The following is a 20,320-nucleotide window of genomic DNA, read 5'->3' on the forward strand; positions in this document are numbered from 1 at the left end:
ATCATGTCTTTGTCAGTTGGCAAATGTACAAAATCAGCAGGGGATCAAATACTTTTTTCCCTCACTGTAAGTACATATTTTTACAAACAAATGGTTTTGAAAAATAATGGCCTATAAGCACTTTTCCAGTAAAGTTGTTTTTCAGTCTTTTTTATTTTCATTAAATTGTTATTCACTTTTGATGGTATTTGGAGCAATGCAGGTGTTTTCTAGCGCTCTTGTGAAATGTTTACTCAGCTTTGTCCACTTCATAGATGGGTGGAGTCTTGATTTTTAGTCTCTCAGTTTGTTTCTTTGTTTTCCCAAACTGCTGTTTTCCTTCTTTTAACACTTGGGATGTTCTTCTCTTCCTCAAAATAAATCTCACATCTGTTGTTACTGTTCCCGTCTTGTTTGAAATACATTAAAGAGGACATTATGTGACTCCTTTCTCTCCTCTCCTCCTCCTCTTCCTCCTCTTTTCTCCTCCCAGGGGTGGCTGCTTACGGGATGAGGGAAGTCATGTTTAATGGTTCTTGGGATTGGAGGTTTTCCCATGGACATTTGCCCCCTGGCAGGCAGTAGTGTCACAGATTCCTGGGGAGCCCGAGTGCCCTGTCCTTCCTGTCCTACCTGCCTCTCCGGGCTCTCCTGGATCTCCTGGGGATCCGTCACGCCCGTCTTTGACGATTCCAAATACTCCTGGGATACCTATGGGCACAGAAACAGTATAGGGAATGAGCCAAGTCTCCTAACAAGTACGCATTGATTCAAACACAGAGGGGAAACCTGCACTACTCTCAAATATAAGCTCAGATGTCCCACAAAGAAGGGTTTCGTGGCAAAGACAGTATACTGATACAACTCCCCTTGGCTACCCTTTAACTTTTATCATTCTAGCCCAAACCACACTCACTGTGAATGCACAGTGAATAAACTGTCATACCTTGGTATCCTTGGTCTCCAATGGGCCCTTCGATGGCTTTTCCGATGGGTCCCTTGTCACCCTGTTCACCAAGATCACCTGTGGAAGAGACGGAAAACAATGTTACAAAAAAAAGGCAATCTATTGGCTATGAGAACTGCAATATGCCCAACATATTAGAGATGGTCACCCCTGTCTGTACACTTCTAATGAGACTTACAGTACGTTCTGTGCTGCAAAGTAAGTCCATTGCTCTGTGCTGATCACATGGGCAGACATTTTGAGCTGTATGTTTCTCGGCATGGCCCTGTGCATCTCCTGCTACTTACCTCTGGGACCGGGGTCTCCTAGGTCTCCAGGCAGTCCTCTGTAGCCAGGAGGTCCACGGGAGCCGGGGTGACCGATAGACCCGGTCTCGCCTGGCTTCCCTGGAGGTCCGGCAGCGCCGGGGCGACCCACTTGGCCAGGGGACAGGGGTCTTCTGAGGTTGGCAGCCAGCTGTGCAATCTGATCTGAGAGAGAGAGGACAGAGGAACAGAAATTTGCAAACATATTCACTTTTTGGTAATTTAAAGAAAGACAAGGACACTACACCCTACAGCCCTTTTGATCTCGAAAATCCTCACCATCAATCATAGATCCACACAATTCTCTGATGTGCTGTTCGCTTGCCAGTTTACCCTGAAAACAGAGGCAGAGAAGACAGACATTTCATTCAGCAGGTGTCATCAATGACAGTTCAGTCAATCTGAGGCATTCTCGGCGCAGGGACACCAACTTGCCAAGTTTACAGGGATCGAAGTACAGCATTACCCATAGTTACTCAGAGGTTACTCACGGGAACACCAATCTTGCCAGCGATTCCGGGCAGACCCTGTTCACCCTGAAAGCCCATGAGGCCTGGTTTCCCAGGAACCCCTCTGGCTCCGAGCTCTCCCTGTGGTCCCACCACGCCCTTGGGTCCCAGCTCTCCACGCTTCCCAGACTGTAAGCACACAAAAAAACGAAATCAAATGAACAGCTCTTGTGTTCACTCAGTAAATGTCAAACAGAGTTAAATTCAGTGGAGGTGTTCAGTTGTGAGGGAAGAAAGTGTAGCATCTTGATCTGAGGGAATCAGACAGCTCAATTGTTGCTGGTTCAGTAGTTAATTTGAGGTAATTTGTTCCCAGAATAAGAAACAACCTGACTTGTCAAAGGGCTTTCGAAAAGTAAACACTGTAGTTGTGTAGCTTGAGAACATCAGTGTGGGGGTGTACATATGTCTCACTTGATAATTAATTTAATGAACAAAACAACAATTCCTAAGTGTGAGAGTTGCTGTAGCTAGCATCAGTTAGCGTTAGCGAGCCACATCAGTGTCTTGGCTGTAATTGCATTAATTGTGAGCTAAACTGTGCTGCAGCTTAGCATGGCTCCCTTCTCCCCTGTGGGGATGGCAGATAGTGGGCTAAGAAATCGTACAGCAGGCTAATCTATCCAGCTAATCCTGGAATGTGAGCTGGGATCCCGTGCAATTAGTTAGTGTGTTGCAGTCTGGCCTTGGCACCAGCACTTAGTGCCAACACCAAATCTCTGGCAACACATCAGAGAGAAAAGATAGAGAGGGGAGAGAGACCATAATTAGGGAAAGAGCAGCTAAAGATGTTGTGTAAGATAGTGAAAAAGGGACAATGATAGACTGGTCTAGTATGCCCAACTAAGTAGGGTTTTTGACTGTACGCCTAGTGAATGTGATCACAATCGTTGTGGTCGTTATCTAGAGGGACAAACCTGCCAGTAAAATATGTGTCAATGAATGGAGTTGGGATCCAAGACCTAGGGATCTATTCAATCAGGTCCGCTTTAGCAGACATCTGCATAGTTGTTGTTTTGACGGTGTCGGAGGTGGAACTGAGTTAGAGCTGTCAAATCCACAAGTGGCTCCCACTGCACGGAGTTGCAGTAACAGAAATCCCATGTAGCCTTGTTTACAAGTTGGAACACTGGAATGTGAGATGTAATCTACACCTCCATTAGGATGATAGAAATCCTCATTATTTTGTTGAATGATTTTTCAATTTGAGCGTCATTATTTATATATAGCTTACATTTTCTCATTCTGAACTTCTAACTGGAGTGGGGCTGGTGTTGCTTTGTGACAACGATCACAAGCGCAGCTGCTCACCGATCTGACCGCTCCAACACAGTTCCACCTCTGACTCCACCAAAACATCCACAATGCGGGTGTCTGCTATCGCCTGTTAATGGTTGATCTGATTGAATTTAGGCCCTAAACATATTGTGGTTGTCAAACATACATTCAACACTGACAAGGATTCGCTCCACAGTTTGGATAAAGATATTATTACTCACCTCTCCTTTTTGGCCAACTGGACCAAATGGACCCTGAAAATGAGCAAAACATTGTTGACAAATAAGACAAAAGAAATGGGATGACACACGTTTTCATGCTAATTGAATGTATATTAATTTGACTAAACTTAAAATATGAAAGATAACTTACAGGTTCTCCGTTTTCCCCGGGCAAACCATCAGCTCCTGCCACGCCCTGAACAGAAAACAAAATAATAATTTGTTTATGCTACTTAGTGGTTATAATTGTTCCTTTTGCTTTTCAAGCCTGAGTGAATATTTGAATAACAATAATTGGGTGTGCATGGAAGCTTGCATAGAAAATATCATGTCCATGTTTCGTTATGTACCTAGAAAAGTCAAATACACACAAATATACTTCCATAATGAGCCCATAAAACCATATTCCCACCTCTTTAACCTTTCCCATTATCAATGGCAATGGCAAGATTCTCTCTGAACCCTTTAAGAGACAGGGTAACCCCATGAGCACACTGAATGAAGACAGTGGGAAGGGGGTTTCTATGGTAATATAATTATTTGACCCCTACTGTAGGAAGCTACAAGTGAAGTACATGTGTACTTACCATGTCTCCTTTAGGGCCTGATGCTCCGACTGGACCCTGCAGGAGAAACAGAATGAGAGCGAGAGCGAGAGAGAGAGAGAGAGAGAGAGAGAGAGAGAGAGAGAGAGAGAGAGAGAGGGGAATAAAAGCCAGTGGTTGTGGAGACCAGAAGCAGAGGGCATTGCTCCATAGATGGCAGACTGTGTGCGCTGAGTGAGATGCAGGGAGGGATGGAGGGAGGTGTGCTGGGTTGTGGAGTGGGGCAGCCCAGGAGCTGGATAAAGCCAGGCTTTGTTCTGCCCTCGGCTCCTGAACAGGAGGCTGCTTTCTTACCTCTCTCCTGGGTACAGTATGAATACACACCACTAGGGCTGGAGTGAGTGAGCCCACACTGCCCAGGTTATGACTATATACTGCTCTGATCTAAATGGGTGTGGCAGGAGGAGCTATGTGTGTGCATGTTTGTGTGTAGTCCAATATTGGGTTAGTTGGTCAACTACAACCCAATAACTCTAATCTGTCTTTAAAGGCATAGCTACAAATAAAATGCCTTGTTTATTCCCAGAAGGACATCAGTGGAGTGAATAGGGATGCTTGGGCTTGGAACCAGATGGTGAACTGTTCAAATCCCCGGGGTGGACATCACTGTTGGTCACTTCAGCGGTCGTTGGCCAGCAACCATTCTGTTCGGGGTCATACTCACCCTCTCACCAAATCCGCCGCGGATTCCGGTTGGTCCGGGAAGACCAGGGTCCCCCAGAGCCCCCTTTATTCCCTGTTGAACATGACATAGACACCATCAGAAGACCTCCAACACATGACACAGAATTTCATTCAGGGATTGTCCAGAAAGGATGTATCCCATCATGCCACTGACCTGGAAGCCTTTGCTGCCCTGAACCCCGATGTTGCCCACTGGTCCGATGCCCCCCTGGGAAATACATAACATTATGTTAGCATAACAAGAAGTACATGAGGGCCTGCAGACACAGGAAGTACATTTCCGTTTTGGAAACCCTGGTGTAGAGCATGATAATCACTTTTATATCCTGGCTGTATCCTGCATTCCCTCCCTCTAGGGTTCTGATAGGGAACCAAAGACAAAACCCCCTCTGTGTCTCTGACCCTCTTTCATCCATCCCTCTTTGATACATTCCTGTCTTCCCCACTGCCTCCATCTAACTGGAGGGGAATAGCTATACACAGTTTATTAGGTACACCCCTCTAGTACCGAGTCAGACCCCACTTTGCCTCCAGAACAGCCTGAATTCTTCGGGGCACGGAAACGTTGCTCAATTGGTATCAAGGGACCTAACGTGTGCCAAGAAAACATTCCCCACACCATTACACCACTGCCACCAGCCTGTACCATCGACACCAGGCAGGATGGGGCCATGGACTCATGCTGCTTATGCCAAATCCTGACTCTGCCATCAGCATGACGCAACAGGATTCGTCGGACCAGGCAATGTTTTTCTACTCCTCAATTGTCCAGTGTTGGTGATTGCGTGCCCACTGGTTCCGCTTCTTCTTGTTTAGGAGTGTAACCCGGTGTGGTCGTCTGCTGCAATAGCCCATCCGTGACAAGGACTGATGAGTTGTGCGTTCCAAGATGCCGTTCTGCACGCCACTGTTGTACTGCGCCGTTATTTGCCTGTTTGTGGCTCACCTGTTAGCTTGCACGATTCTTGCCATTCTCCTTCGACCTCTCATCAACAAGCTAGCGCTGACTGGTTGCTTTTTGTTTGGCACACCATTCTCAGGAAACCCTAGACACTGTCGTGCGTGAATTCTAAAATTCTAAAATACAGGAACCGGTGCGCCTGGCACCGATGATCATACAACGCTCAGGTCACTTATTTTGCCCATTCTAACGTTCAATCGAACAGTAAGTGAATGCCTCGATGCCTGTCTGCCTGCTTTATATAGCAAGCCACGGCCACGTGACTCACTGTCTGTAGAAGCAAATCATTTTAGTGAACGGGGTGGTGTACCTAATAGACTGGCCACTGAGTGTATATAGTGTGAATATACACTCCCCTCCATATTTATTTGGACAGTGAAGCTAAAATATGTACATTTGTCTCTATACTCCAGCATTTTGAATTTGAGATCAAATGTTTCATATGATGCGACAGTACAGAATGTCACTTTTTATTTGAGGGTATTTTCATACTGTTTTACCGTTTACATTTTAGTCTTATCCAGAGCAATTAGGGTTAAGTGCCTTGCTCAAGGCTCAGGGATTCGAACCAGATAATCTCTTAACTCCTGTTATTGGTAATGGTGAGATGCTAGCATTTTTGGGGGGGGTATGATCTTTGTTCCTCTGTACCTTTCTCACTCATGTTGTATGTTGCTTTCCAACAGTCTCCTAGTTAATCACAAACTATTGTGTTTTCAACATACTGTATATTCAAACAAGCAATAACATGATGGATAAAACGTGTAACACCATCTTATTTCACTTGCTAATGTCCACATGAAAACAATACAAGTAATCCAGCAATTTATGATTGATATTTTATGGGCAAGAAGCTTTGGAACTGAAAATGAATGTCACATCCAAACTTTACGGAAAGAGTTGAGTGTTGTTGGCAGTTGAAATCCTTCTAATAATGCCTCTGTGCTCTTGTTTCATTTCAGCCTTGTTGTAAGCATAATGGGAGAGAATGAGAGAGCAGCAGACTCATCAATAGGTAATGTGGTAATACACTACATGAAAGTAGGTGGACACCTGCTCGTCAAACATATCATTCCAAAATCATGGGCATTAATATGGAGTTGGTCCCCCCTTTGCTGCTATAACAGCCTTCACTCTTCTGGGAAGGCTTTCCACTAGATGTTGGAACATTGCTGCAGGGACTTGCTTCCATTCAGCCACAAGAGCATTAGTGAGGTCATGCACTGATGTTGGGCGATTAGGCCTGGCTCGCAATCGGCGTTCCAATTCATCCCAAAGGTGTTTGACGGGTTGAGGTCAGGGCTCTGTGCAGGCCAGTCAAGTTCTTCCAGACCGACCTCGACAAATCATTTCTGTATGGACCTCGCTTTGTGCACGGGGGCATAGTCATGCTGAAACAGGAAAGGGCCTTCCCCAAACTGTTGCCACAAAGTTGGAAGCACAGAATCGTCTAGTATGTCATTGTATGTCATTGTATGCTGTAGCGTTAAGATTTCCCTTCACTGGAACTAAGGGGCCTAACCCAAACCTTGAGAAACAGACCCAGACCATTATTCCTCCTCCACCAAACTTTACAGCTGGCACTATGCATTCGGGCACTATGGCATCCGCCAAACCCTGTCCGTCGGACTGCCAGATGGTGAAGCGTGATTCATCACTCCAGAGTTTTTACTGCTCCAGAGTCCAATGGCGGCGAGCTTTACACCACTCCAGCCGACGCTTGGCATTGCGCATGGTGATGCTCGGCCCATGGAAACCCATTTCATGAAGCTCCTCACGAACAGTTCTTGTGATGACGTTGCTTCCTTAGGCAGTTTCCATGTCCCAATAACAGCACTTACAGTTGACCGGGGCAGCTCTAGCAGGGCAGATATTTGACACTCTGTTTTGACCATGCTTTCTAATGGTCAGGAAAAAAACGTTATTCTGCTATGTTGACTACTATTCTGATTGGTAATAAAACAAATAAAAACATGTTTTATTGTCACACACACCAGATAGGCACAGTGAAATGTGTTGTTTTACAACAAATTAGGGTTAAGTGCCTTGCTCAAGGGCACAGCGACAGATTTTTCACCTTGTCGGCTCCAGGATTCAAACCAGTGACTTTTCGGTTACTTGCCCGAACACTCTAACCAGTACACTACCTGCCGCCCTGGTACATGGCTCCACTCTACCTACTGCCATCTCAACAGGTGGATGCTGCCATGTTTCCATGGATACGGAATTGAACTTTGACCTAGACTACTTACAGCCACACCTCTGGGTCCCGCCTCGCCCCTCTCTCCTGGGATACCAATGTCGCCCTGTGGGAGGAGTCAGATGATGGTGCAGGCAGGTGAGAGGAGCTGATACACCACAACTGCATTGTAACAAAACAACCCACAACACAGACACCCACAAAATACCCCACTGCCCCAGAAGCCCATCAGATACATACAGGAATACCTGGCTCTCCAGACGGCCCTGCCTCTCCCATCTCTCCTGGGTTGCCCTGGGAAGGAAAGGGTTAACAGAAGGGTTATGTGGTGGCTTATCTTCACTGCGATTGGCTTAATGGTTCCTCTGATTGTATGATGTAATTTGTGACACCATTGTGTGCATTTCCTCTGAAAGTGTGATGTAGTTTGTGACATGACTGTCTGTATGGTTCCAATGGGCACGTTCTTGACAGATCTTACAACACCTGGATAGGTATTTTAAGTATTAGCTAACCACGTCATATGTTTTAGCAATCTGGTTCCTGACGGCTCAGTTGATGAAGTGCCACGCAACCATTGGTTGATGCATGCAACGTCTTAGCAGAGAACCTTTGATTGTAATTGATATCACATAATTGGTGACATCACTGTCTGTATGGTTTATCTGATTGTATGATACAATTTGTGACATCATTGGCTGTATGACATCACAGTACATATCTATGACATCATTGTCTGTTTCTTTGATCCTATACTCCGAGTCGATATTCACGTAATAAGAATTAATCCTCCTTGACCACGGCCACAAATTGGGGAAAACAAACATTCTTTCCATTTGACCCCCATTGTAAAAGAGACTTCGTTGTCGATTTTTTGTTATACACAAAAAACAAAACATACCGAAAAGCTGCTGTGTTGTTCAATGTACATGTAACCAGGTCAAAGATCCCGACCTACGGCTCGCAATGCTCCAGCATAGGGAAATAGAGGCGGTGAGAAGAGCCCTGTGGCTTCAGGCTATTGAGCATGGGAGAGTGGGAAATGTGGGGACCCGGTGTCCAAGTAGGCTACACGTAGCTGTGTGTGGAAAACATTTAATCACAGGTAAGACATTTAACTTGTTTAGTACTACTTGTAGCTGTATAGTCCGTTTGTTTGTGTTGTTGGTCTTGGCTAGCTTAATATTTCGGTCGGCAGCTAGCTAGCACTCACTCACTCAAGTGGCTGCTAGCATCATTATGAAAAGGGGCATGTGGGAAGCCCTACAATATTATGTTTTTCTAAGTAGTGAGAACGCTAGGGAGCAGGCAATGTTGAAAAGTAATCTTTAGACATGTTGTACTTTTCTTAAATGTAGTTTTGTAATTGACTAAAACAAGCAGACAACAAGAAAATTGCGTTTGAAAAAGGTCAAGATGTTGCCGTGAGCCAATGGAGTAACCTAGGTAACCACAGGTTGTTTTCCCCACAGGCGGGTTATATCTAATACCGACTGGGTCTATGATATCAGTTGTGACATCATTAGCTGTATGATTCCATCTTTTGATTGCATAATATCGTTGTGACCTCTGGCTTTATGACATCACTAAGAAAATAGCATAGATTTACATAGTTATTACTTCTAAACAAAAACACTTTTTTGTTCTCATATGCTTACAATGTTGTTTTGATTATTGTTTTTACAGTCACTAAAATTACATTTGGTTGTGATAGTTGCAGAATACCTATTTTGGATGCAGCAGTTGTTAGCTAGAATGCTATTGCTCATTGACATAGACTGTAGCCAAAGAGCCATTTTACTGGTTGAAGTTGAAGTGTTTTAAAAAAAGTATAATGCAGTTGATTTACAACAATGACACAAACATTATATTAAGCAGGACATTCATACAAGCCTTACAATTCAATTATAATCAAAAAGTAGTGTGAAATGCACTCATAAGCAACATGTAAATGGAGGCTTTTTTTGCTGGCAGTCTATGAGAACTCCCCCATGTTTTCCCCCACGGTGTGGAAATAGTGAATAGCGACTTGCGGTTTAACCATATAATTACATATTAGAACTCCATAATTTAATATGATCTCTGCGGTGGTGATAACTATGATATCCTTCTCTTTATGGCCCCATTGTATACATCATATCCTTGTCTTTATGAAATCACTGTCTTCATGACCTGGTTATGCATTGTTGTCATACTCACAACTCCTCCTTTGGCTCCCTTTGTGCCAGCCTTTCCTTGTAAACCCTGAAACACAGACATAGAAACATGACTCTGGGGTAGTGTCCACAGTAGTACTATGATTCTATGGGACTTGGGCTTAGTAAACACACTGTGGGAGACTGAGTTAGATATGATTGTGTGGTCATTAGAATGTGTAAGAGAATTAGAGTGTGTGTGTTTAAGGGCATCTCCTAGTAGGATAAAGTGGGACAGATAATGGCCAACTGTACACAGTGGGACGCTAGATAATGGCATGCTTTACACAGCAGCTACGGCTACGGGGAGGGAGACACACTGGGTTTGATACTCACAGGAAGGCCGTTGGGTCCTTTCTCACCGGGTACCCCATTCCGTCCGGCGTCGCCCTGGCAATGTAGAGAAACACTGTCACTATGACATCAGCCACACCCACCGTGGGCTCATGGGAAACGTCAGTAGAGCAGAGAGCATTTTGGGAGAAAAGGGCGCCACTTTACCTTCTCGCCGTCCAGTCCCTGGGTGCCATCTTTCCCATCTCTGCCAGGGATGCCCTGCGGAGGAGAGGAACACTCTGTTGGTCAGGGGTCCGAGATCTGCAATATCTGTTTTCATTAGAGATTTGCATTTCATTAGAGATGTGTATTTTAAGAGATTTGTATTTTAAGACTTACAGGCTCCCCTTTGGGACCTGCTCCCCCGGGAACTCCCTTTGGACCAATTTTGCCCTGTTGAGAAATGACAAGGAACAATGTTACATTACCTGAAATGAACAGTTTGTAGCGCAACATTAGTTCCTTTACAATCCCTTGTACTCACACCATTTACCATTTACCATCACATGACTGTTTAGTCTGCTATTTCATTAGGGATTAGAGTTGCCTGTAAAGAGGATGTTCATTCAGACATGCAAATATCAATACAAAAATATACAGTATATGTGTATTATTTACTCACAATCTCTCCCTTTGGCCCTCTAAATCCCTCTGGTCCTTTCTCTCCAGCATCACCCTGGAATTATCAAATGACACACACAGAGCTTTTTATTGATGGGACCAATGGCAGACACTTAACACAATGACATAAACACCAGTGCCGAAGTGAGGTACGAGTTATACACTACTCAACAGATAGTACAAACAAGGAGAGACTCACTGTCTTGCCGATGACACCAGCAATACCAGGTTTGCCTCGGAAACCAGGTAAACCCTAAAAAGAGAAATGAAAGAGAGACAGTAGATGCATTACAATCAGGAAAACTGACAACGTTTCCACTGCAGCCTATTGAAATACTGGTCTGTAAGTTCCAGACAGAAGACAGAGGTCTGAGACAACGACATTCAGAGGCGTGGTACTCACCCTGTCTCCTACTGCCCCCATCGGGCCCTGAAGTCCTCTCAAACCACGAGGACCCTGGGGAAAAAACACCACAGGATGGTTAAGAACCAATCAGAATCGATCACAACCACCATAAGAACCAATCAGAACAATCAACACTGCATAGCATTCACACATCAGGCCCAGGGCAGAAAGTAATGGACAATCTAAACAAACAGCCAACAGATAAAAATGGCTGTGTTTTGAGCCATATTAGGTGACATCCCTCACCTGCAGGCCCACAGTGCCGGGAATACCAGGAGGACCAGATGGGCCAGCATCACCCTGGGAGAGACAACAGGACACACAGTTAAAAACAGGTATTTCACATCTGGATTAACACTTCAGACTAGTAAATGTTTCTCCTCCCTGAGTTTCATTCTTATTGATCTCACCTTCTCTCCATCTTTCCCGAGCTCTCCCTTATCTCCTTTGTGTCCTGTGTGACCCTAAATGAAGAGAGAGAGAGGATGGAAGGAAAGACAAAGAAGAAGCAGGGAAACATATTTAGAGAGGGATGGCGAGAGATATAGAGAAAGACAAAGAGGGGTAGATGATGAGAATGGGAGAGGGGGAGATACAACAGTTAGTTTTGCTGTCATGTTCCTGGGGGAAAGTGTCATTTGAAGAGCACACATGTCAGAGCTTTAAAAGTCACAATCAGTAAGGTAGAGCAACAATGTCCTGTACCCACCTTGAATCCAGGCATTCCTGGGGGTCCGGAGGGACCAGGAGGACAGATGGCAGGACACTATAAAGGGGAAAGTCAACACCGCATTAGGCAAAGGCATGTAGTAAATATAATGTCCCATTGCTGTTTAATGTTGGGCATAGCAATGCAGCACAGTACAGGGTTGATGTACTTCAATGTGTTGGGTCTGAAAAAATGTCCTGACACTTACCAGCAGATCTCCACTGCCATCAGGGAGAGCCCCAGGAAGACCCTTAGAGAGGTAGAGAATGAAGTTTAGATTTAAATATAAATGAATGTGTAACATTTCATCAGGCAAGCCGACGGATGAATTATTTCTTTCTTTAAGCATTTCTTCACCCCACATCTGTGTGGCCATGCATATCCATCCCTGACTGATGGCAGCAATAGCAATTTCACTAAGGTGGAGAATCAACAGATAATGTAGATGTTCTGTACTTACTGGGGGTCCATCAGGGCCGGGAGGCCCAGGCAATCCTGCAAGGCCCTCAGGGCCCTGGGAGAGAGGCAAAGGAACACACAGGTTAGAGTCAATCAATCAACATGATTCATTTGCATATAAACTGTACCAAAATCACTGCATAGATTTACATTGCCCCTACCCTCATCATGTTAAACTAAAGGAAATCAAAGCTGACTATCCATTGCTGAACCTCTAATCAGCGTCTCTGATAAGAAGCTCAACTGAAATCATGCCTCATCACGATCACGCCAATCAGTCCTGGTTCTCTCTCCAGGGGTCTTTCCCCACTCCACTCCCAAGAGATGAGATCTTACGCTGGGGTAGCTCACTAACAAGGACCTCATCCACTCATGGACGTTTGGATTCTCCCACTTGACAACTGTAAGCGGTCATTGATGCTTGAGTCTATCTGAGGTGTTTATGTAAAAAGGATTGGATTGGAGAGACATGCCTGTCTTGTCTGTCTCAGGGGTCTCTAGCCCTGGTCCTGGAGTGATACTGCTTCTGGTACTGCAGATTTTACTTGTCATTCAGTAGTTAAACATTTAACTTGCCAACTTGATTACTTCGTCATGAATTACCAGTGAGTCCACTAGATACCCAGTAGTGGCAGTCAAAGAGGGCATTAAGTGTAAGTGTATATTTCCCTGATTTCTGTCTGTTGTACATCTTTCTTAATTGGGATTGATTCATTAATGAATTGGTCTTAACACTCACTGCTGGTCCCTGTGGCCCGATTCCGCCCGCAAGCCCATTGGCTCCTGCTGGCCCCTGGAAACAATAGAAATGGGTTGGGTGAGAGCACACACACACACACACACACACATGCATAACTATAAGAAGTCACATATAGACATGCGAAAAATATCTACGCACACACACATAAAAGCAAAGTGACAACATAAGAAAACTGTTTATGATCATCTGTACTCACTGGAGCTCCTGGTCTCCCTCTGCCCTAAGGAAGACAGGGGAAGGCATATTAAGACATACATACACACCAGACAACTTATGAGCCATCGTGTCATAACAAGCTGATGTTATAATGGTTAAAATGTATAGGTGTAATTGAAGATGTGTGACAGTATACCGAATGTAAACACTAGGTATAGGTATGTTTGTTATAGATAGACGGCTGTGTGTGTTTGTGTTATGTTATAACTGGGAACATTTGTGTGTGTGTCTTATAGGTAGGGCCCACCATTTTTCTTGACCATGTGACCCGACCAGGAAACACTCTGGGCCCTAGTTATGGATTTAGCTGTTGACAGGTGAGTGTGTGTAATCAACAATATCTCTATTTCTAGTGATCAGTCTGGTGTAATAGAGGTTATGAATATGGACCGGTGATATAGGCTATGTTGATATCTATTGGTGGAAGATGTAACAGTACTTACAGGAGGTCCACCTGGCCCGGGAGGTCCAGCATCGCCCTGTAGAGACAAAGACACACAACCCCTTAGACAACTTCAACAGATACAATGAAACATGAGACTAGGTGGGAACTAGGTTAAAAACCTAAAACATTATTTGCATGTTATATACGTGTTTCGAGGTCTTTGGGAGGGGATGACATGTGTCAGCATTGAGTCATGTATCAGTGAGCCAAAACTAGTGCAACTGCCTTGGTCCAAATAGGTGGGAAACGATCCAAATTATTACATTATTATAAAGATGTTACAAATGTAAACTACATACCCCTTTCCTATGCTGAAAAGTGCTGCAGTGACCTGATATGACCCACAGCAAGAGTCTAATAAAGATGTACCCCCCCCCCCCCCCGATACACTCCTTATTTTATGTCCCTTTTTCTGTCTACTCTTTCACCCCTCCCTCCCTGTTTCCTCTGTCTTTCCCCATTGCCCCCCTCCTTTGCCCTCCGACCCCTCCTCTGTCCCCACCACATTCCATCTCAGCTGTGTTTGGGCTGTTGGTGTGGTGTGAGGGAGAAAAAGAATCACAATCAGACTTAACACAGTGGTGTCATGGCAACCCACACTGCATTCCTCACTGTTCCAACTGACTTTACAGTGGATGAGTGTAGACTAGACTGCTGCACTAACACACACACACAGTTAGACACGCACAGACACTGTTGCACGCACTCAAGCACATAAATGCACGCACACATACACAGCACTTAGGCGCGCATGCACCTGCACACGAGCACGTATCACATGCACACACACAGCCACACGCATGCATGTCTCCTGTGATGTATGGAATTTGTCGAGGTTTGTTTTCACTTTTCATCCCTCTACTGTTATTCTCAGTATCTCTAGTATTCTCTGTTTGATTGATTTTACAGCTATTTGAAGCTGGTGGACCAAATTTTTTGTTAATGAAAATATATTTCACAGCGATTTAGATGGTACAATGATTCCCTACAATATTCAGTGCTTGTTTTCTCACATAAACTGAAATTGAGCAAACAGTGTAGAATTTGTAGAATTTGAGCAACCAGGAAATGACAGAACGATTTCCACTAGATAACACACCCACAAAGTCAGAACAGCTTTCCCAGTTTGACAACAGATGCCGCTCCGGCTGAAGAAATCAATAGGCGAATATCACAGCCAATCACACCACTGGCAGGTAAGTAATACTGTGAAACACTTATCATTCCACTGTTAGCGCCAGATATATTATGGACATTTTCTGATATTACAATGCAAAAATTCTAAAGAATCCTATGTGTAGCACCTTTAATAGTGAAAACATACAGTATCTTCCTTTGGTCTAAGCAGTAAAGACTGCTTATGGGTGTTGAAGAGAATTGGTGCACCTCATTATCTAGTGACTGTTTTGGGGAGGTGGTCGATATGTCTTGACAGGGAAAGGTATTTTTTCCTGAAAATGTAGCTCCTGTGTTTTGCTCTGAAAACAGCTTCAGCCCAAATTCCTTCCTCAGTGTAAGTAGGGGGAGGGAGAGAACGTCCAAGCTTGTCAACCTTCATCCCATTAGTGCATGGATGTTAGCCAGGAAATATCAGACAGGTTTTAAGCCAATTGCAGCATGGCACATTTAATCCAGGTAATTAGGCAGTCAGGTAAACACTCACTTCCTGATTAGTGTGACTAATTAGTTGAATTGCAGAGGGCTGCCTCCATTTTGACAGCGGACCCATTTACACCCTTCAAGTTGTGATCAGAGGACCATTTTAACATCCTTTTATAGCTCACATTTTATGCATTACTCCCAACACTTCATATCCAGTTCTGGGGGTGCTATATAATATCATTACGTTCTCCTGCGCTGTACTGCTTTCATGCCTTACCACCCAGTCCTTCAGATTCTCACCGCTTCATCTTCCTCAGAGGATAACTGTATTTATTTCCTCCTGCATCCAAGCCGCAGATCCCTCTACTTCCTATAGTCTGGGCCGGATTGGTGGGCAGCTGTGCGCATTCCGGGCGGGATTAGGGAAGCAGCGGCCAGCGCTAGATAAATCCGACTCAGAGTCACCCTATCCCTCATTAAAAACATTCCCACAAAGGGCCAGAGCCAGCTCGACAAATCCGTCCCGACAGAGAAAAAACAGAGGCCTGAGTAGGTACCAGCTTTAGCCCACCAAGGTCTCAAGGAGCTCAATGTAACTAACCCCCTTTCTCTCTATTATGTAGGGTCATACAGATATGAACAGAGGACTGGATGGCACCTATCTCAGCCTAAGGTCATTCTAAGGTCACAACACTAGCTCTCTGTGTGGGTTTTCATAAATTCAGCTAACTGAGGCACCTCATGTCTCACCTTATGTCACTCTGTACATAATGTGTGTGTGTGTGTGTGTTTTAGTGGCTGATTGATGAGGCCAAAGGGGCAGTCTTTAGTTGAAGAGGTCATTAAAGTTAATGAGGCACATCCAGAGGCAAACAGCCATGCAGGAACCCTGGGAGACTGATAGGCACTTCACTTACCACCTCCCCTGGAGGACCGTCCTTCCCTGCAGGCCCATCAGCACCTGTCAATCCCTGAGGAGGAATAACAACATCATGGAAACATTATTAGACGTTATATTGTGCTATTTCTTACGTCTAAATTGCTCAATTCAACTGTTTGAATAGATGGGAGACACATTTTATGGGATAATTCAATCAAGTTCTCTAACAAACGGTAGCTATGAGCAAATTGTTCACTGAATAGAGGACAGGTTACTTGCTCTGTATGCAGGTAAATGGCTGTTCAGTCCAAATCAGTCGAAGCTAGTATCATGGACTACAGCTTGGTATCAATAGCCTCAAGCTACTGCATATCTAATAGGTGCATGCTGAGTTATCTATGACAGCAATTCAGACAATCTCTTACGCATCAATAACAAGACCAGTGTGTATGTGTGAGTTTCTACGGGTCACTTACGTCCACCCCTGGGAGGCCGGGCAGGCCTGGGTTCCCTGGTCCTCCTGCTCCCCCTGCTTTCCCCTTGGGTCCCTAAAACATTGGAACAGGTCTGTGTTAGAACAATCAAACACCCTACACAATTGAATTGTTGATCTGTTGTTGTAAAAGGTTATGTTCTGTTGTTATACTCACAGCTTTCCCTGAAAGTCCAGGAGGGCCGTCTTTGCCCTGTCAATCAAAGGAAACAACATAAGATTCCAAAGGCCTTTGATTTCAGTCTGAGAAATTGGACAGATTTTGGACATATCATATCCTTAAATAACAAGTGATTAAGTTGTATGTTAATACAAGTCCACAGTCACAAATGTACATGATATTACTGTGTGTGTGTGTATGTGTGTTTAAAGACTAATAATACCATCTCAGCAGAAAGCTGTGAAATACGGACGTCCTTCTGGCCATTTTGTCATAAAAGGTCAATGAAAACACGGCTGAAATGAAACTCATCTACAGCTATATGTTGAATGGCTACCAGTGATAGATAGACTGAGTGTTTGAAGTGCTTTAACACACAGGAGGTTGTAGTTACCCTCTGCCATAAATCTCCCAGTGGGCAATGGGGAAAAATAAACATTGCTAAAAACGACCTGACTGAGCGGAATGGTCACATGATGAAAGCCTCCGGTTGGTTTGGACAGGGGGTAGGAGGAGGGAGGAGAGGGTGGCGAGGAAGGAGGTGTGAGGGGTAACTTTAGATGCTCTCGTAGAGTTGGGGAATGTATGAATGAATAGGTCTTCTGTATGACTGGCAGGCCTTCCAAACTGTGGTGAATTGACTTTACTCCACTAAAGCAACACAACTATTCAATCCCCAATATCTAAAGGTTTGACATCAAATATAAAATTAATTGAATTTCTGTTATGAGATTGGGCCCATTAACATATCAAGTTATTGTAAAGGTTTGAGACCATAGCCCTTAGTGTTTTTGTTTTTTGAGCACATAATCCTATTTCCCCTCTAACATATAGCACAATTATGAACTTGATTTCTGGTTTAAGGTCCGACCTTTGGCTTTTCCCATATCTATCATGATTGGCTCTGATGTGTCATCGGGTGCCCTCTGGCCAATAGAAAGCCTGTGTACAAAGTGTTTAATGATGACTAAATACCTGTGGGGCGGGTATGACTCTCAGTGGGAGGGGTCAATATGTTATAGACTGGATAACTAGAGAGCATTTGACCACAATCACAGTTGATCAAGTTGTATCAAATACAACACCTTCCCTATAAAAAGTTGGCATAAATCCTAATGTAGGTCCACATAAGTAAATGTTAAAATTCGTTTGAGAAGCAAGTGCTAAAGTAACAAGTTGCTTGATTGCCTCAGCCATGACGACACCTTCATTCAGTAATTGGATAGCAAAACCCAGCTCTACTACACTCCACTACCTTACAGTGGTCTCAAAACCAATGAGAGCCCCTCGTGCATCGGTGTCTGGCTAGCTAACTCACGTCAGTACCATCCTTTCCCGCGGGTCCCGGGGGTCCTGGCGGCCCGACTGCTCCCGATGGGCCGGGTCTCTGCGACACAAAACCAAGACGTCAAAAATCAATACAAATATCCGCAAGACAGATAGGTATTATCATGTGATAAATCTTTATAAATGGCCTAAAATCAAGCTGCTTTGTGTCCAGGCTACTGTCCAAATGGGCATGGAAGGAATGTGCGCATTAAGGATGAAAAAATAGACCGGATAAAGACTTTTATATACAAAGTCTAAATGCTTGTTGTTGAAAGTGTTCCAATATTAGTGTGAACTGATCGTGCGTCATTATTCAGAACGAAAAAGAAGTGGCCACATTGGTAGGCTTCAGGTTCTATTATATTATATTGCTTTGAATCTCCTAAACAATCAACTGAAACAAATAACAAATACATTTCCATGATTCCGTTGTGAAAAACAATCAAATGTATCACAAAATATATGATGCCAAAGCTATGCGCATGAAATAACCTTTATACAACCGTGCGGTTAAGCGCAGATATGACCCAAATTACGCACAGGCAGTGCAAATAATTTCTAGAGTAACAAACTAATCATTTAAGTGTAATACAATAATACAAATATAGTTTATTTAATTTCAGACTGGACTAATAAACGTAGGTGTTTCCTAGGGCTTCCAAGCACGGCTGAATGAACAAAGGTGTCATTGTGAACAGGCCACTGATCTTCAGGCTCTGCATTCTTTAGCCTCAGGGTAAACATAACCCTGACTCCATAAACTCGCAAGTAAATTAAAAAAGGTAACTGAAAAGACGACAGTCCTTCACGGACACCTGTGGATGATTAAATAAATAAATTACCTAATTGTTTCAATAACCCATTCAATAATCTTTGAACAAATTGACACTTTATAGGCTACATACAACCTTATAAAACAAGAAAGGCACTAACACGTAGGAAAAAATCAAAACCGTCTATATATAACCTATGTATAAAACTGGGTCAAAGGTTAATATACAAATGGATGATAAATAGCCTATAAGTGACCACCTTGCAGGTAGCGTAATTATCATGGAAGGATTAGACTGACACATTTACACCCACAGCAGAAAGCAAATCTAGGAACTGAATGGGAACCTCAGGCCAGTTATCGAGTGCCTACAAATTCTTCAGGCAGCTTACAAAGAAGCTATACAAACAGCAATTCCGAGCACAGGGTGGCAGATGAAAACATCAGGGATGGATGGATAACGGGCGCACCAAAGCCACCGCTTACCTGGGCTGTAGATGATGTCAATAGCTGGCACAGCAAGAGCACCCCGAGAGCTGAGAACATAGACATGGCTTCCCGCTCGCCCCTCAAATCAGAGTTTACGCGGAAAAAGTCAAACGCCGTTCCCAGTCCTTATCGCTCGCTCTCCCCCCGGCGTCGTGATGGACCGCTCCTTCACCTTACAGCGCGCGGCTTCTGAATGGCTTTCACCTTGATTCCAGATAAACCTGAGCCTCCAGCAGAGGGGGCAGATCGTACTGTAGCGAGGGATGAGGGGAGTTGTGAGTTGAGGAACTGATGGAGGTGGGAGCGAGGTAGAGGGCCACGACTTCGGAGCCAGTAAAAGTGGGCTGCGCTATAACTTTCCTGCAAATCCATGGGGGCACTACTGCCCAATCCGAAACCGACCTCTACAATCTAACCTCCAAGTTGTGCAGATCTGAAGTTATAAGGTAGGTGAAAGCAATATGGTGAAAGCTCCACCGGCCTAAAGAGGACGTGGATGGAGCTACACCATATTGCTTTCACCCATCCAAATCATTCAGATCTACTTTAAGTGCCACAGTAGGGTCGGTTTGGATGGGAGGTGAAATCAGACTTCTGGGAGGACCCTTCATTGGTCCACAACTAAGCTTCCCTTGCACCAACCTGCAACTTCAGTTTGTAAAATTCACAGGCCTACTTTGACTACATTCACCAGGGGACATTTTGACAGTATCCATGCCACTGCTCCTCAAGCTGTTAT

General features: G+C 44.3%; 1 protein-coding gene across 1 annotated transcript; it reads right to left on the reverse strand.

Moving 5' to 3' along the window:
- LOC121538540 (collagen alpha-3(IX) chain-like) lies at positions 1–19,921 on the reverse strand. Its single transcript, XM_041846662.2, has 32 exons — positions 19,579–19,921; positions 18,310–18,378; positions 16,989–17,024; positions 16,815–16,886; positions 16,376–16,429; positions 13,855–13,890; positions 13,392–13,415; positions 13,175–13,228; positions 12,437–12,490; positions 12,185–12,226; positions 11,977–12,033; positions 11,678–11,731; positions 11,514–11,567; positions 11,265–11,318; positions 11,061–11,114; positions 10,863–10,916; positions 10,580–10,633; positions 10,406–10,459; positions 10,241–10,294; positions 9,909–9,953; positions 7,950–8,003; positions 7,762–7,815; positions 4,703–4,756; positions 4,529–4,600; positions 3,847–3,882; positions 3,411–3,455; positions 3,260–3,292; positions 1,743–1,889; positions 1,531–1,585; positions 1,234–1,416; positions 926–1,003; positions 1–690 (listed from the first exon to the last, which is right to left on the reverse strand). The coding sequence occupies exons 1-32, from the start codon at positions 19,642–19,644 to the stop codon at positions 506–508; spliced, it is 2,037 nt and encodes a 678-aa protein (XP_041702596.2). The 5' UTR covers positions 19,645–19,921; the 3' UTR covers positions 1–505.
- Positions 19,922–20,320: the final 399 nt, after the last annotated feature.

Source organism: Coregonus clupeaformis, chromosome 24 (assembly GCF_020615455.1).
Source record: "Coregonus clupeaformis isolate EN_2021a chromosome 24, ASM2061545v1, whole genome shotgun sequence".
Classification (NCBI taxonomy): Eukaryota; Metazoa; Chordata; class Actinopteri; order Salmoniformes; family Salmonidae; genus Coregonus; species Coregonus clupeaformis.

Excerpts from the sequence above, each read along its gene's own strand:
- LOC121538540 (XM_041846662.2), bottom strand. The coding sequence starts at position 19,644 with ATGTCTATGTTCTCAGCTCTCGGGGTGCTCTTGCTGTGCCAGCTATTG. Across the intron at positions 4,601-4,702 it reads AGGGCAGCAAAGGCTTCCAG|GGAATAAAGGGGGCTCTGGG; the intron begins GTCAGTGGCATG and ends CATGTTCAACAG. Across the intron at positions 3,293-3,410 it reads CCGGGGAAAACGGAGAACCT|GGTCCATTTGGTCCAGTTGG; the intron begins GTAAGTTATCTT and ends GCTCATTTTCAG.